This window comes from Macrosteles quadrilineatus, unplaced genomic scaffold, assembly GCF_028750875.1.
Source record: "Macrosteles quadrilineatus isolate MER2022 unplaced genomic scaffold, UCM_ALF_1.0 Scaffold_9__3_contigs__length_116548681, whole genome shotgun sequence".
Taxonomy (NCBI): domain Eukaryota; kingdom Metazoa; phylum Arthropoda; class Insecta; order Hemiptera; family Cicadellidae; genus Macrosteles; species Macrosteles quadrilineatus.
Window position 1 is genome coordinate 115,224,739 of NW_026542602.1, and position 15,897 is coordinate 115,240,635.

The window sequence follows — 15,897 nt, forward strand, 5'->3', positions numbered from 1 at the left end:
TCATTAATCAGAACTTAAGTAGTAAATTTGGTACAATAGTACAGTAAGAATGATCTTATAAGTAAGGAGAAATCTTATAAAACAATATATTTTGTAAAATATAACAATACAGATCCATAGTAAAATTTTAAGTCCAATTGAAACTAGCTAGCTATTCTTACTCATCTAGTCTTATCTTATGCTATAATCTTTAAATCTTATTTGTATAGTAGAAAAAATAACTTTGCAATTGTTGAGTCAAAAGAAAGTACTTAATTGACAATTTAATTTAAAGATTCAGTAGGTAAGTGTGGGTTTTAAACTGTTGACTCTGGCAAATGATTGTTCACTTAATGTGGCCTCAGACTGTGAAGTGACCAAATTTGTGTGTGGTTTAATTCAAATTTGGTGTAAATATTCATAAGATCCAAAATAGCTGAGTGAATCTGCTAATCAAGTAAAGTGCCCAGTTTCTTGTAACTTGTAAACCTCATAAAACGTGAAAAAATAATACTGGCATCAGCTTAATAATCTTGAAATAAATTAATTTGAACAAAATAAAACCTGAGCCATACACAACCAAAAAGATCACACTGGTCGGGTTTAACACTGTCGGTACGTCTAATATCTACAGAAATTAAATAGCCAAACTTAGTATCAAATAAATACAAACAGCATTTTCTAAAGTAACAAGTAATTTTTAAGTAGTTTACCCCACAATGGTGAAAACTGAGAATCAGGTTTACTAACTATGTAGATGATGTATGTATATAAACAAAAGTAAAAACAAGATTAACTACAGTATCTATGATACACTAGGAAAAAATATAATTTGTACACTTAAAAGCTACTGTATCTAGTTTATTTTCTGGATACATCAAAGCAACTCTAAACTTAATGATTATCTATATACAAATATCCTAAAAGTTTTAACTTTGACCTTACTATAACAAGATTACAGAGTTAAATTTAAGTTTGTTAATAAGATAAGTCAAAACTTAGACATTTAAATAAACACTATTTATAAAAGGTAAACAAGCTCAGTGAAATACTATAGTTGCAAACTAAAAATAACCATTCAATGGTAAAAAATGAATGAAAATTTACACTATGGTTTCTCCTAAGAGGATTCTTTGTGGTTCAATCAAAACTAAAATAATTAAATAGTTGTCTTTTGCATGCAAAAAATTAAGTAATGCTTGACAATAATCTATGACGGTTTCACTTTGATAGAGAAAATCAATGTTTTTTCCAAACAATAACTTAATGGGAATGTTACTGTAAAATGTCTGTAATGTCCGTAGCAAGATTTATATTACAGTAAAGCATCAATCAGAAATAAGCTACAAGATCCAAAAGTACTTTTTGCTAATCAGTTAATACTAAGTTTTGTTATAAAATAATGGAGGGACTATAAAAAATAGTAAATTCAATCTATTATAAATAAACAGATATCTTAGCTTTGTGTTACTTGCTTGACGTACAGTAAATAAATATTTTTGTAGTTTTATTAAATGTCACACCTACTTACTTAAATTGTAATTCAACAAAACTTGAAAATGTCAGGCAGTAAATATAATTTCTGCATCCAATATTCTTTAAAAATAAAAATAAAATAATAAAAATAAATTATTTAGTTGTAAATAATTTGATTAATACAAACTGATGACTGTATGATGACCAATTTAAAGCAACAATACTTTACAATCACCATTTACTCCCATACTCTGTGAAATATTTACCTCACCAACTTTAACTTTTGAACAAACTTGGGACATTTCCCTCACACACCACAACTTCAACACTATACATCCTTCCTTGTTACTCTTAACTTCATTAACCTATCTGTCAGTTTAGTAAACTGCTTCTTAATTGCCACTTTCAATAGAGTTTCGCCTCTACTGTTCATAGAGTTTACATAAACAAAATACAGATCATCATTGACGAGAAAGGATAACTCTTTAATTTTACGAGAAACCTTTTTTTCCTTTCCGATTTTGAAGATCATATCAACTCCAGTCAAGAGGTGTGCAACCTCCTCATGATTATTCTCTGTAGCGAGTTCTAAAGGAGTTTTCTTCACTTTAGACCTAGAGTTGTAGACGGCTCCATGCTTCAACAAGAGACGGCAAACATCATAGTGACCTGCTTTTGCCGCAACATGTAGCGGAGTTTCATTATTGCTGTTCACGGAGCTTGGTGCGACGCCATTTTCCAGCAACAGTTTTACAACTTGGGTATAGCCTTTGCTAGCAGCAACATGAAGAGGATGAGACAATTTCATACTGCAACCTCTGGCTTCAGCACCTTTAGAGAGGGCATCCATCATAACATTAACGTCATTCGACTTTACACCGGACAAGAACATTTTTTGGTTTTCCAGAAGATCAATGGCAGCAGGAGAGAACAGGGGTTTTTTGGAATTTTCACCGAGAAGGGGGAGGTCTACAGGGCAGTGAAATTTCCAAAACACAGACAGGACGGTCAGATCTGGATTGAATGCAGCAGTGTGGTACGGAGTAATTTTGTTGACATCAAAGAAAGAATAGTCAGCTCCGTGTTCCAAAAACGTTGTTACAATTTCTTTGTTTCCTTTGCTAGCAACAAAGTGGAAATATGTCCCACAATCCAATGGTTTATTGACTGCAGCTCCCTCTTTTACAAGCACTTGTACAGCTTCAAAGGTTTGTCCGATTATACCCAATTCCATCGGAGTCTGGTTATAATTGTTGGGAACATCGATCTGCGATCCATTCTCAATTAGGAGTTTGACGACATTGGCTAAATCCTGAGCAAAAACTTCTGATATCTTGCTTTTTTCTGACATGACAGCACTATGGATCGGGAGATCTCTAGTGATTGGAGTACTCAATTGGACATCTGCTCCTCTTTTGAGTAACATATCAGTGGCTTCCACACTGCACAGAGATGCAGCATGATGTAGCGGGTAAATATAATGGACAGTAGACAAATGATTTGGTTCTGCACCAAACTCTAAAAGAATATTCAAACAATTCACATCATTGTTGGCAGCAGCATAAAAAATAGGCGTGAATCCTTTTCCACACTCTACCTCTAAGTTGGCTCCATGTTCGGCTAACAGCTTGACAATCTCTGGCTGCTTCTGCTTCACAGCTATGTGTATGGGAGCGTAACCTTCAAAGTTATCAATCACATTGCAATCAGCTTCATACCTCAAGAGGAGATTAGTGACATCAACATTGTTGCACAACACTGCTCTATGAAGAGCTGTAGAGTTGTACATGTTCTCAACAACGCCGTTCACAGGGAAACCTCTGCGTATGATCATTTCAATTATGTACTCTGGTGTATCAGACTTTATGGCAAAATACATTGGAAAATATCCGTTCTGGAGAACACAAACGTCAGCTCCTGAGGTGATGAGCAGTTTAGCTATTTGGAACTTCCCAACATCGAGGGCCATATTTAACGGAGTCAATAGATCGTAGGAGTATGAGAAGAAATCAGCTCCTTCAGCAATGAGCCGCTTGCATATGCGGAAGTTTCCTATCATGATAGCTCCTTGCAGAGGTGTAATGTTGCGCCCCTGCCTCAAGTAATCACTCAGGAGGTACATTGTCTTCACCAGAAACTGCATATCGAGAGAAAATCTATCTGCCATTAGCTGCAACTGTGGAATATTACAGCTCAACAGCCCACGGTGCAGAGGTTGATTGAAAGCACTGAAAAAGATGTAAATATATCAGTAAAAATAATTATATAGCTAAAATAATGTAAGCCTGCAGCAAGAAATATAATAATCAAACAAGACAACTATTAACTCAGTCTAGTTGACATGTTTAACTAGTTAGGTATAAGTAGGCCTACTCACATCCATCTTATACATCACATCAAAAATATCATGTTTCATTTGAAGCTACGTGGCTTCTGAAAGTGGGTAGGCCTATGACATGCAGCATTGAACTATGCAGTGCACATAAGTTACACACATTACGTTTCATTTGGCACTAAAGGCGATACTGCAATTATAAAGGTGAAAATTATGGTTTATGAATAGATAATAATAGTAGGTATTGAATCAGAAATTAGTATCTGATGATCCGTAAACTGTCATTTTCAGGGGAAAATACTGCATGGTACGAAAGGTAATAGTGGGGGTAAACCGCTACCTAATGGTAATAGAGGGGAATGGGCACACGGAAGGGACTAAGTCTAAAGGTGTAGTGACGTCATATCTCTAGTGGCTAATGTCTTCTCTTGAGGCGACACGATTACCGTAACGAAACGATGTGATTTCAGCGGCGTTCGTGGCATAGTTGGTAGCGTTTCGGATTGGTGTTCAGGAGGTCCTGGGTTCGAATCCCGCTGGCAGCACTAACTTTTTGTCAACAAATTTTTCTTATCAGCAAGTTTGGTTGGTTAGGTTAGGTTATGACAGTTTAATTTTATAATACTAAATTTTAAAATTAATTTCATAATTAATTAAACATTATAAGTAATTATTAATTAGATTTTTATCTTATATAGTTTTTATATTATCAGCAAGTCTGGTTGGTTAGGTTATGTTATGACAGTTTAATTTTAAAAATTAAAAATTTATTTTATAATTTGAAACAATATTTTATAATTAAAAAGTTAATTTTATAACTAAAAATTTAAAAAAAATTAAATTATTTCAACTTAGCAGTTCTAGCGGTGAACGCTGACACTACAAGATATGTTAGCCTTAGTCCCTCCCGTGTGTCCCACCGGTAATAGAGGGGGTAAAGCAGTTTTGTATAGCCAATTTTTTGGTTGGTCAATACTTGGTAATACTTGGGTATGGTAGGCCTATTTAAGTTATAATTACACTGTAAACAAATTTAAACTTACTATTTTCTCTTTAAGAAACATTGGAATGTGACTAGGCTATGTATATTTTAGTTTATCAAATTATTGGGTGAATATTAACATACACATTTCATGAATATTTGGGAAATTGAGGACACACATATTTATTTATTTCTATGGCAAATAGCCATTATACAATAACGCATCAAAGCAAGATGGTTTCCACAAATATGAATAGGTAGGCCTACAAGGATTGTAAATATTTTACTCATTGTTGTGGCTTGCCCCTGAACTGGTAAGACAAATATAAAATAATAGTGGTTTAGTTACCTTTACTTTCGTCCCAGTTCAATAAAAAGTTGTAATATCTACAACCATGGATTCGACGCTAGTTGCGTCATGGTCACGTAGTTAGCAAGTCGAGAAGTATCTTGTCATAGTCGGTCTCTTGGACGTCGTCATATTTACACAAACACGGACACAGACATAAACACACACGTACATTGATTAAAATAAAAGGTTCTCGTGGACGGAACACAGGCCTGTGGTGAACAGTTAATTAGTACCGTCGCGGGAGCCGGCAGGAGAACAACTTTTATTTTAATCAATGTACGTGTGTGTTTATGTCAGTGTCCGTGTTTGTGTAAATATGACGACGTAAATAGGCCTATATATATATACATATATAAACAAAATTTGAACGAATGGTGTTTTTGGCCTCTGGGGACATCAAAATGAAAAAGTAAATCGGTCCCGGGCCTAGGTTTTACCATGCCACCTACGCTAATAGCTACTTCCCTATAGGGAAATTCGCTAAAAGCACACGAAATAATAATTTTTAAAAACTACATAAATTGTAGGCCCATTGAACTTAAACTAGGTTGACTCACTATGACTCACTCGAACTGTGAGATCAGAACCGATACTTAAGTTAGCCTAAGTCAAAATGTGAAATCAAACTAGGCTATATTTGGATATTATGAGAGCAAAGAGCCCAATCATGGATTTCCCACGATATAATTTCCTGCCACAAAAGAATTCCCCCTACCGCCACATGCAGGTAATTGCAGTAGGCCTCAGTTGAGTTTCTCTCTTGACTTATGACCTCAATGTTTTTCAAAACGTTTATATAACAACAGTCTAATAATGATTCAGTTTGTTTCTGAAGTTATTGTTGCTCTGCGGCAATACATGTTTTTGTTTTCGTTGTCCGCGTGGCTTTCCTGCAACGCGTTGTAGATAGATATGTTATTAGAATAACCAGGGCCATATTTCCCTAATGGCGGACACGGCGATTGCTGAGGCCACGGCCAAGGAGGAGACCTCACTTGGTGCTTAACATTTTTTCTTGATAATTTTGATTATCTGTTTCGCCACGATCGCAGGGGGACGTTGATGAAATCGCGACCGCAAGAGATCTACACTATTTCGCCGTTAACAAAGGAGTTGTCACTATTATTTTCTCTATAATATCTAGAGAAAAATAAATTAATAACCAAAAGTCAACAATGGTTTTAGAAAATCTCACTCCACCAACTCAGCACTCATCTCTCTAACTGACAATATTTACAGGGCATGGGACAGATCACAGACTATATCACAGACTAGAGCAATTTGTTGTGACCTGCAAAGGCATTTGATTGTGTAGACCATGATGTCCTGTTAAAAAAATTAGAAGTATATGGAATCAGAGGGTACAGTTTGAAATGGTTTAGATCGTACTTAACTAATAGAAAGCAAAAAAAACTTCTTTTTAAAAATAACATGAAATATGAATCAAAATATGATACTGTAAAGTCAGGAGTTCCTCAAGGATCAATTTTAGGCCCAGCTTTGTTCGTAATATATGATAATGATCTTCCAATGAATATAAAGACAGATATAGTAATGTTTGCAGATGATAATACATCATTAATTAGAGATAATAGCACAGAAAAAATTAAATTTACAGCAGAGACAATAATAAAAGAATTAGAAAATTGGTTTAGAATAAATGGACTGTTGCTGAATGCAGACATTCAAATATAATTCACTTCAGAAGTATGCAATATATAGAGAGGGTGAAATAAAGGTTACAGTCGGCAATGATGATTTGAAGAATCAGAAGTCTGTGAAATTATTAGGGGTAATATGTGATGAAAATCTGAAGTGGCATGAACATATTATGTACCATTATGTAAGAGATTAAATAGCATTTGTTTTAATATGAGTTGCCTTGCACACTGTACCACAGAAAACGTACAACTATAACCCAGAATGCCAACCGCATGGTAAAAAGCATTAAGCGTTTTGAGAGAGCTTTGCCTGTCAATCCGTAGGCAGCGCCACCAGCGTTGCTCAAAACACTTAATGCTTTTTACCATGCGGTTGGCATTCTGGGTTATAGTAGTACGTTTTCTGTGACTGTACCAGCATGGAAACAAAACTTATTTTGTACTATGGCTATTTTTACCCGTTAGTGAAATATGGAATATCATTATGCGGCGTAACAAAATTAATAAAAAATGTATTGAAAGTACAAAAGAAATTCCTAAGAGCCATGACCCTCAAACAGCCTGGAAGCTCATGTAAAGAAGTAGCCTATTTAAAAGTTTAAAAATACTTACTGTACCATGTACCTACATTTTTGAGGTTCTGTGTCATGTAAAAAATAATTTAAATTGGTGCTCTATAGAAAAAAATAGCCACAATAACAATACTAGAAACCAGAATTTACTTATATACCCTCATCATTCAACGGCATCTTTAGAAAGAAGTAGGCCTATTCCTTACATGGGAATTAAATTGTTCAATAAACTTCCAAATAACTCAAAAAACACAGCAATGAGTCCAGCACAATTTGCAGATAACGTTAAGAGTATTTTGATCAGAAAGGCCTACTATAAAGTTGACGATTTTCTAAATGACTCTCAAATGTTATAAGCAGGTCAGTTACTTCCATAGGTAATATTTTATAGGGTAAAAAGTTCCTTCTCCATGTTAATCTTGTTGATTTTTAAATGTTACATATTATATATATCGTTTTTTGTTGTGAAATTTTAATTAAGACCTTGTCATTGACTAAAGTTACATGTTTTGTACATTTTTTATGTTTTATTTATAATGAAATTCTATAAATCCTGTTATTTAGTTTTAAGCTTGACATTATCTTTTTTATTAAACCTTTTGGCTAGTCTATTCAAAGAGTTCCTCAAATGTTAAACAACTATTTTATTTATTATTACTAAATACATTTTAAGAAAGGACATTATATAATATTAGGCTATAAGAAGAATGATGAAGCACTTGTGCATTTATCTGTAACCTCTGTACGTTTATGTGCTAATAAACATGATTTGATTTGATTTATTCACGCGCGATCGGGGAAGATGTCCAGGATTTTATCGCGACCGAGGTATTCAAAGATCTTTAAGATTTGTCATGATCGAAGGAGACGAAGATGATGCCTCCGAGTTTTGTGCAAGATGTTAACTATTTCTCCACGGCCATAGGAGTCGTTCATGGATTCGCCGTGATCGAAGGAGGCAAAGATGATGTTACCGCACTCACATAAGATGTTAACTCTTTCCCCGTGGCCACAGAAGGTATTAATGATTCCGCCGAGATCGGAGGAGAGGACGATGACGTCTCAGCGCTCTCACAAGATGAAAACTATTTCTTTGCGGCCATAAGAATCGTCGGAGTCGTCCATGATTCTACCATATTGGAGGAGACAAAGAACATGTCTCCACGATTGCGCTGGAGGTTCACTATATTACCACAAACGTAGAAGATGTTCAGGATCCCTCCGCGACCATGGCAAATGTCCACGATTTTACTGGGACCACAGAAGGGGCATACTATTTGGCCGTGATTACTGATTTTGTACATACCGATTATAGTAAAACAATTAATATAGGTATTTTAAATCATACCTACCTAATTCAAAACCAAACAATTTTGATCCGATGACCGAAAGTCAATATTTTCAACCTGAAATAAATGAAAAATGTCTGTCTACGACCTAAGACCACTATTATTATTTTTTAAAATAGACCGTATTTAATTACTAGTCTCCTAGGTATTTTTGCCGATCGTATTGTTGGAAACAAAAGGTTACCTACTTTATCAAGTTGAAGCAATACCATGTATGTATTTCTAAACCCTTATGTTCCAACCTTTCGTGTCAACTCTTCGCTGACTTCTTTTCGTCCACTCACCATCGTGAACTGCCTGTGTGTGTGTTCAACACCCCCTTCATTATCTCCGAATGCTCCGTCTCAGTTCAAGATGTCGACAGGAAGCTACTGGCGCTGGACGCAACCAAGGGAAGCGGGCCAGATGATATAACTCCAGGAGTGCTCAAGTTCTGCCACTCTGAGTTAGCCTTTCTACTCCAATACTTGTTTAACCGCAGTCTGTCCTCTGGCACTTTTCCATCGGTCCTGAAGAATGGTTGTGTCGTCCCCATATTTAAGTCGGGAGACAACCGCGACGTTATGAACTATACGCCAATTGTCCTTTTGTCCGTTATAAGCAAAGTGTTCGAAGGCCTAATCTTAGATATAGTTCAGTCCTTGTTCAGACAAGTGTTGATAGACGAGCAACACAGATTCACCTCTGGCCGCTCTACTGTGACCAATCTCTTCTCGCTCCAGTGCCAAGTCATGGATGCCTTTAGCCGACGAAGCCAAGTTGATGCTATATACCTAGATTTCAGCAAAGCCTTTGACAAGATTAGTCACCGTCATCTTCTTGCTAAGCTGGAGGGCTATGGCGTTGTTGGCACGATGCTGGTTTGAGAGCTATCTGTCTGGTCGACGTCTGGCTGTTGTCTTTCAGTCCCACGTCTCAGCTAGCTTCGTCGCAAGTTCCGGCGTCCCGCAAGGATCCCATCTTGGCCCACTCTTGTTCTCGATCTTTATCAATGACATTAAAGATAATATAAAGGTGCCTTTTCTGCTGTTCGCTGATGATATTAAGCTGTTCGTGGAAGTCAACTCTCTCTCTGACTGTCAACTACTTCAAGAAGCCCTCGACAACGTCGTCAGTTGGTGTTTGGAGAATGATATGTCAGCAAATCCAGCCAAAACGAAATGTATAACGTTCAGTAGAAAAAAGAACAACTTGGAAGCCGACTATTTCCTTGACGGGAACAGGGTGGAAAGGTGTGACACCATCAAGGACCTGGGCGTTCAGATTGATGCCTCGTTTGATTTTGGACCGCACATAAGCCATCTATGTGCCAGGGCGTCACGCATGCTGGGACTGATCTCTCGGACGTCAAGACATGGGTTGAGTGCCAACTCCCCAATGATCCTGTTCAAGGCCTTAGTTCGCCAGCTGCTCGAGTACGCCTCTGTGGTCTGGTCACCCTACCTCCTCGGCCAAATCAATCATCTTGAATCAGTACAGAGACGCTTCGTGAGACATCTTGGTTGCCGCGCTGGGTTCAATTTCATGGACGTCCCAGTCGAGGAAATATCTGCAGCTTATGGTCTCCAAAGCTTGGAGTGTAGAAGAAGAGTTGCTGATGTTGCCTTCCTCTTCAAGCTGCTTAACAACCAGATCAGCTGCCCTTTTCTGCTCGAGAGGATCAACTTGCACGTTCCCAGAAGTACCAGGCATCAACGCTTGTTTGAGCTAGACCATGCGTCGACCAGCTATCTACGCTTCTGACCCATACCACGTCTGATGCGCTCCGGGAACGAGATCTGTTCGTCAGTCGACCTTTTCGCTTCCAGTTTGGAGGCTGTTAGGCGAGCGGCAGCAGAGGAACGTGACGCTCTATAACATTTCACTGTTGGTGTTGTTTTTGATCTTGTTGTATCTCAAATCATTATTATTGTTGTTCATTTAATGCTTTATTATTGTTATTCATTTCATTATTTAATTGGTGTGAACCTGGCAATAACTCCAGCCATAAGTAGTTCGCGCGCCCTCAAAAATCTATTGCTGGCCGATTTGCGGCAAAATACGGCCGCGTAACATAATACCGATGATGTCACCAGATAGAGGACACTTTAACGGACACGACAGTATCAATATCATGTACCTGGGGGATAAGGAAGGGGGGGTAAAGTCAGCAATAAGTAGAGCGCGCGCCCGAAAAATCTATTGCTCGCCGATTTGCGGCAAAATACGGCCGCGTAACATAATACCGATGATGTCACCAGATAGAGGACACTTTAACGGACACGACAGTATCAATATCATGTACCTGGGGGATAAGGAAGGGGAGGTAAAGTCAGCAAAAAGTAGAGCGTGCGCCCGAAAAATCTATTGCTCGCCGATTTGCGGCAAAATACGGCCGCGTAACATAATACCGATGATGTCACCAGATAGAGGACACTTTAACGGACACGACAGTATCAATATCATGTACCTGGGGGATAAGGAAGGGGAGGTAAAGTCAGCAATAAGTAGAGCGCGCGCCCGAAAAATCTATTGCTCGCCGATTTGCGGCAAAATACGGCCGCGTAACATAATACCGATGATGTCACCAGATAGAGGACTCTTTAACGGACACGACAGTATCAATATCATGTACCTGGGGGATAAGGAAGGGGAGGTAAAGTCAGCAATAAGTAGAGTGCGCGCCCGTAAAATCTAATGCTCGCCGATTTGCGGCAAAATACGGCCGCGTAACATAATACCGATGATGTCACCAGATAGAGGACACTTTTACGGACACGACAGTATCAATATCATGTACCTGGGGGATATGGAAGGGGGGGTTAAGTCAGCAATAAGTAGAGCGCGCGCCCGAAAAATCTATTGCTCGCCGATTTGCGGCAAAATACGGCCGCGTATCATAATACCGATGATGTCACCAGATAGAGGACACTTTAACGGACACGACAGTATCAATATCATGTACCTGGGGGATATGGAAGGGGGGGTAAAGTCAGCAATAAGTAGAGCGCGCGCCCGAAAAATCTATTGCTCGCCGATTTGCGGCAAAATACGGCCGCGTATCATAATACCGATGATGTCACCAGATAGAGGACACTTTAACGGACACGACAGTATATATATCATGTACCTGGGGGATAAGGAAGGGGGGTAAAGTCAGCAATAAGTAGCGCGCGCGTTCTTATCCGCCAGGTACATGATATTGATACTGTCGTGTCCGTTAAAGTGTTTCTATCTGGTGACATCATCGGTATTATGTTACGCGGCCGTATTTTGCTGCAAATCGGCCGGCAATATATTTTTTAGGGCGAGCGCACTACTTATTGCTGATTTTACCCCCCTTTCTTATCCCCCAGGTACATGATATTGATACTGTCGTGTCCGTTAAAGTTTCCTCTATCTGGTGACATTATCGGTATCATGTTACGCGGCCGTATTTTGCCGAAAACGGCGAGCAATAGATTTTTCGGGCGCGCGCACTACTTATTGCTGACTTTACCCCCCCTTCCTTATCCCTCAGGTACATGATATTGATACTGTCGTGTCCGTTAAAGTGTCCTCTATCTGGTGACATCATCGGTATTATGTTACGCGGCCGTATTTTGCCGCAAATCGGCCGGCAATAGATTTTTGAGGGCGCGCGCACTACTTATGGCTGATTTAACCCCCCCCCCTTTCTTATCCCCCAGGTACATGATATTGATACTGTAGTGTCCGTTAAAGTGTCCTCTATCTGGTGACATCATCGGTATTATGTTACGCGGCCGTATTTTGCCGCAAATCGGCCGGCAATAGATTTTTGAGGGCGCGCGCTCTACTTATTGCTGACTTTACCCCCCTTCCTTATTCCCCAGGTACATGATATTGATACTGTCGTGTCCGTTAAAGTGTCCTCTATCTGGTGACATCATCGGTATTATGTTACGCTGCCGTATTTTGCCGCAAATCGGCGAGCAATAGATTTTTCGGGCGCGCGCTCTACTTATTGCTGACTTTACCTCCCCTTCCTTATCCCCCAGGTACATGACATATATACTGTCGTGTCCGTTAAAGTGTCCTCTATCTGGTGACATCATCGGTATTATGTTACGCGGCCGTATTTTGCCGCAAATCGGCGAGCAATAGATTTTACGGGCGCGCGCTCTACTTATTGCTGACTTTACCTCCCCTTCCTTATCCCCCAGGTACATGATATTGATACTGTCGTGTCCGTTAAAGTGTCCTCTATCTGGTGACATCATCGGTATTATGTTACGCGGCCGTATTTTGCCGCAAATCGGCGAGCAATAGATTTTTCGGGCGCGCGCTCTACTTATTGCTGACTTTACCTCCCCTTCCTTATCCCCCAGGTACATGATATTGATACTGTCGTGTCCGTTAAAGTGTCCTCTATCTGGTGACATCATCGGTATTATGTTACGCGGCCGTATTTTGCCGCAAATCGGCGAGCAATAGATTTTTCGGGCGCGCGCTCTACATTTTGCTGACTTTACCTCCCCTTCCTTATCCCCCAGGTACATGATATTGATACTGTCGTGTCCGTTAAAGTGTCCTCTATCTGGTGACATCATCGGTATTATGTTACGCGGCCGTATTTTGCAGCAAATCGGCGAGCAATAGATTTTTCGGGCGCGCGCTCTACTTATTGCTGACTTTACCCCCCCTTCCTTATCCCCCAGGTACATGATATTGATACTGTCGTGTCCGTTAAAGTGTCCTCTATCTGGTGACATCATTGGTATTATGTTACGCGGCCGTATTTTGCCGCAAATCGGCCAGCAATAGATTTTTGAGGGCGCGCGAACTACTTATGGCTGGAGTTATTGCCAGGTTCACACAAGTATTATTTATTATTGTTACTAGTTTTAATTTCTACTACTGTTATTCTTTTCATTGTTTATCGTTGTTAATGCCTAGCACAAAACACAAACATTCACTGTTGTAACTTTCAATCTTTATCTTTGTAAATTGGTGTATTGCCGTTGGTAAATAAATCAAATAAATAAATAAACCTTTGAAGAATCAGAATAAAGAGGAACCTCTCTGGTGAGAGTCGCCTCATAGTAAATAGGCCTACGGCCCTGAGAATAACAGCAAGTTCTCCGCAACGTGTTGCTGCGATAAAGTTACCGCAGCCGCAACAATCCTGTTATGTCAAAATAACGCCGATTTCTATATTAGCCTAGCCTAGGCTTTGATAATATAAGCTAGTGAGCCAGAGGGCAGAGATACCACAAAGCATGTTAGGCAGCTACCTACTCCAAATAGGCTAATGAAAAGATTGAAATAAAACAGTTATGATGCAGGTGTCAATTATGATACTTAGAACATAGTTATAAACTCAATGTCTCGTTCCAGGCCGACTCACTGCAGAAATGGGTTGCTTGTTGCTTTTGTTTTCCTAAAATTTTGTTAAACAAAGATTTTGGAGGCAACGCGATGCATTGCACACGTCCAGAAATAGTCTGGCCTGGTTGCCAAAGCAAAGTAGAATACACAAAGGAAAATTAATAATTGTTACTTACTGTGATGAAGCCATTTTTTCGTAGTAATAAACACTGAAATTTACAAATAATTCAACAAAGGTAATTTATGTTAAAATAACCACGATTAGCCTACAATTTATCCGGTGGGACATTCACCGCCACCATGCTTTCTTTTGCTTAACTTTTTTGTTGATTTCTTGACTTTACTTCGAATCGAACAGAACAGTACAGTCTGAACAACAACAAAAATTAAGAAAATTATGAGCAAATTCAAAGCTGCCAACCAAAACCAACAAAATGTATTCGTGCCCATTGATTATACTTTTCCCAATCACAATTTTCACCCTTTAAGGCGGGGTTTCCTAGTTTATTTATTTATTTATTTTACTTCCCAACGGCATAGCCACTTTACAATGAAAAACATTCACAACTTGAAATTACAGGATACAAAATAGTAAAAGTTCTACAAATAGTGAACAATAACAATTGTAGTAACAATATCAATAGTAGCAAAAATATTAACAATACAAATATTTACAATTTATAAATAGAAAGTTGGATGGCAACAAGTAGTGCATGAGTGAGATCAAAGAAGGGTGTAAAGTTATTTTACAATAAATATCAACATTGACAAAAATGCAGGAACAAACATAAATAATCAGTTTTACAAATTTTACATACATCAGAGACAAGATGAACAAATGCTGGTGAAAATCTGTGTCTGGAAGTAGGCCTAGTTTACGTAGCTCAGTGAGTTTACGCTCATACATTTTCAAAGAGTGAAGATTTCCGTAGCACATCTTCTGATATGAGAAATTGTGTCACAGAACAGGCCACAGTCCGGAGCAACACGGTTTCCAAGCCTGGCAAGACGAGCTAGTGGGCTGTGGAAGTCGAAAGACGTGTTGTAGTGTCTTCGGACGAAGAGTTCCCTAGTCCTAGTGCCAGACGGTATTTTGAAGTCAATTTTTGACAGGATGTCCGGACAAAATAGAAGACCTCTGATTATTTTCAGAAGGAGCATGAAGTCGGTCAAGTCTCGGCACACCGCAAGAGATACAAGCTGCAGTTCAGAAGAGAGTTGCGGGGTATACAATGATTTTTTAGACCGCACTGCAGTACTGCAGACAAAGACGGGCTAGTGTTTTTTCTAGACTTTGCGGGGTGTGGACTTCAAGTTTCAACAACACGAACTCTTCGCAATCCCGTTTCGGACTGCAACGTAGACTCCTCCAGAATGAGTCAGCGCGGGCCGCAGTCTGAACCCCGCTGGCGTGGTGTGGCGTACGATTCCTAGGAAAACACTCTTATACGTATTACTGTGTATTGTGTGCTCAGCGGACTCCGCAGGTTCAACACTCGGTGTATACCCCGCAACACCGGAAAACATAGGACATGGAAAACCCACCTTTAGTATCCTATCCTATAATACTAGCAAGTCAGTCTATTGTCTGTAGTATGTATATGACTAGCCCGTCTGTAATATGTATCTCTGAATACCCCCACCGCAGCAAACCTGCAGACTAAGCGAATTTCCATTTACTGTCTGGATTTGAGTTTTACCAAGTTTTATTGTAAGTTTTGTATTAAGTTTTTTTTTATAAATTTTTATTAATGGGAACTTCCGCCATATTTCCTTGGTATCTACCTTCTCAAAGATTATTGAGAAAGTTATACTCACCCGAATCGAAGACCACCTAGCAAGGATGCATCGACCTAAAAAATC

General features: G+C 39.0%; 1 protein-coding gene across 1 annotated transcript; it reads right to left on the reverse strand.

Annotated features, from left to right (window-relative positions):
- Window positions 1-14,345, reverse strand: LOC129003828 (ankyrin-3-like). The gene is made up of 2 exons (XM_054432148.1): window positions 14,211-14,345; window positions 1-3,683 (listed from the first exon to the last, which is right to left on the reverse strand). Exons 1-2 carry the CDS (start codon window positions 14,222-14,224, stop codon window positions 1,784-1,786), a joined length of 1,914 nt encoding a protein of 637 aa, XP_054288123.1. The 5' UTR covers window positions 14,225-14,345; the 3' UTR covers window positions 1-1,783.
- Between the last annotated feature and the right edge of the window lie 1,552 nt (window positions 14,346-15,897).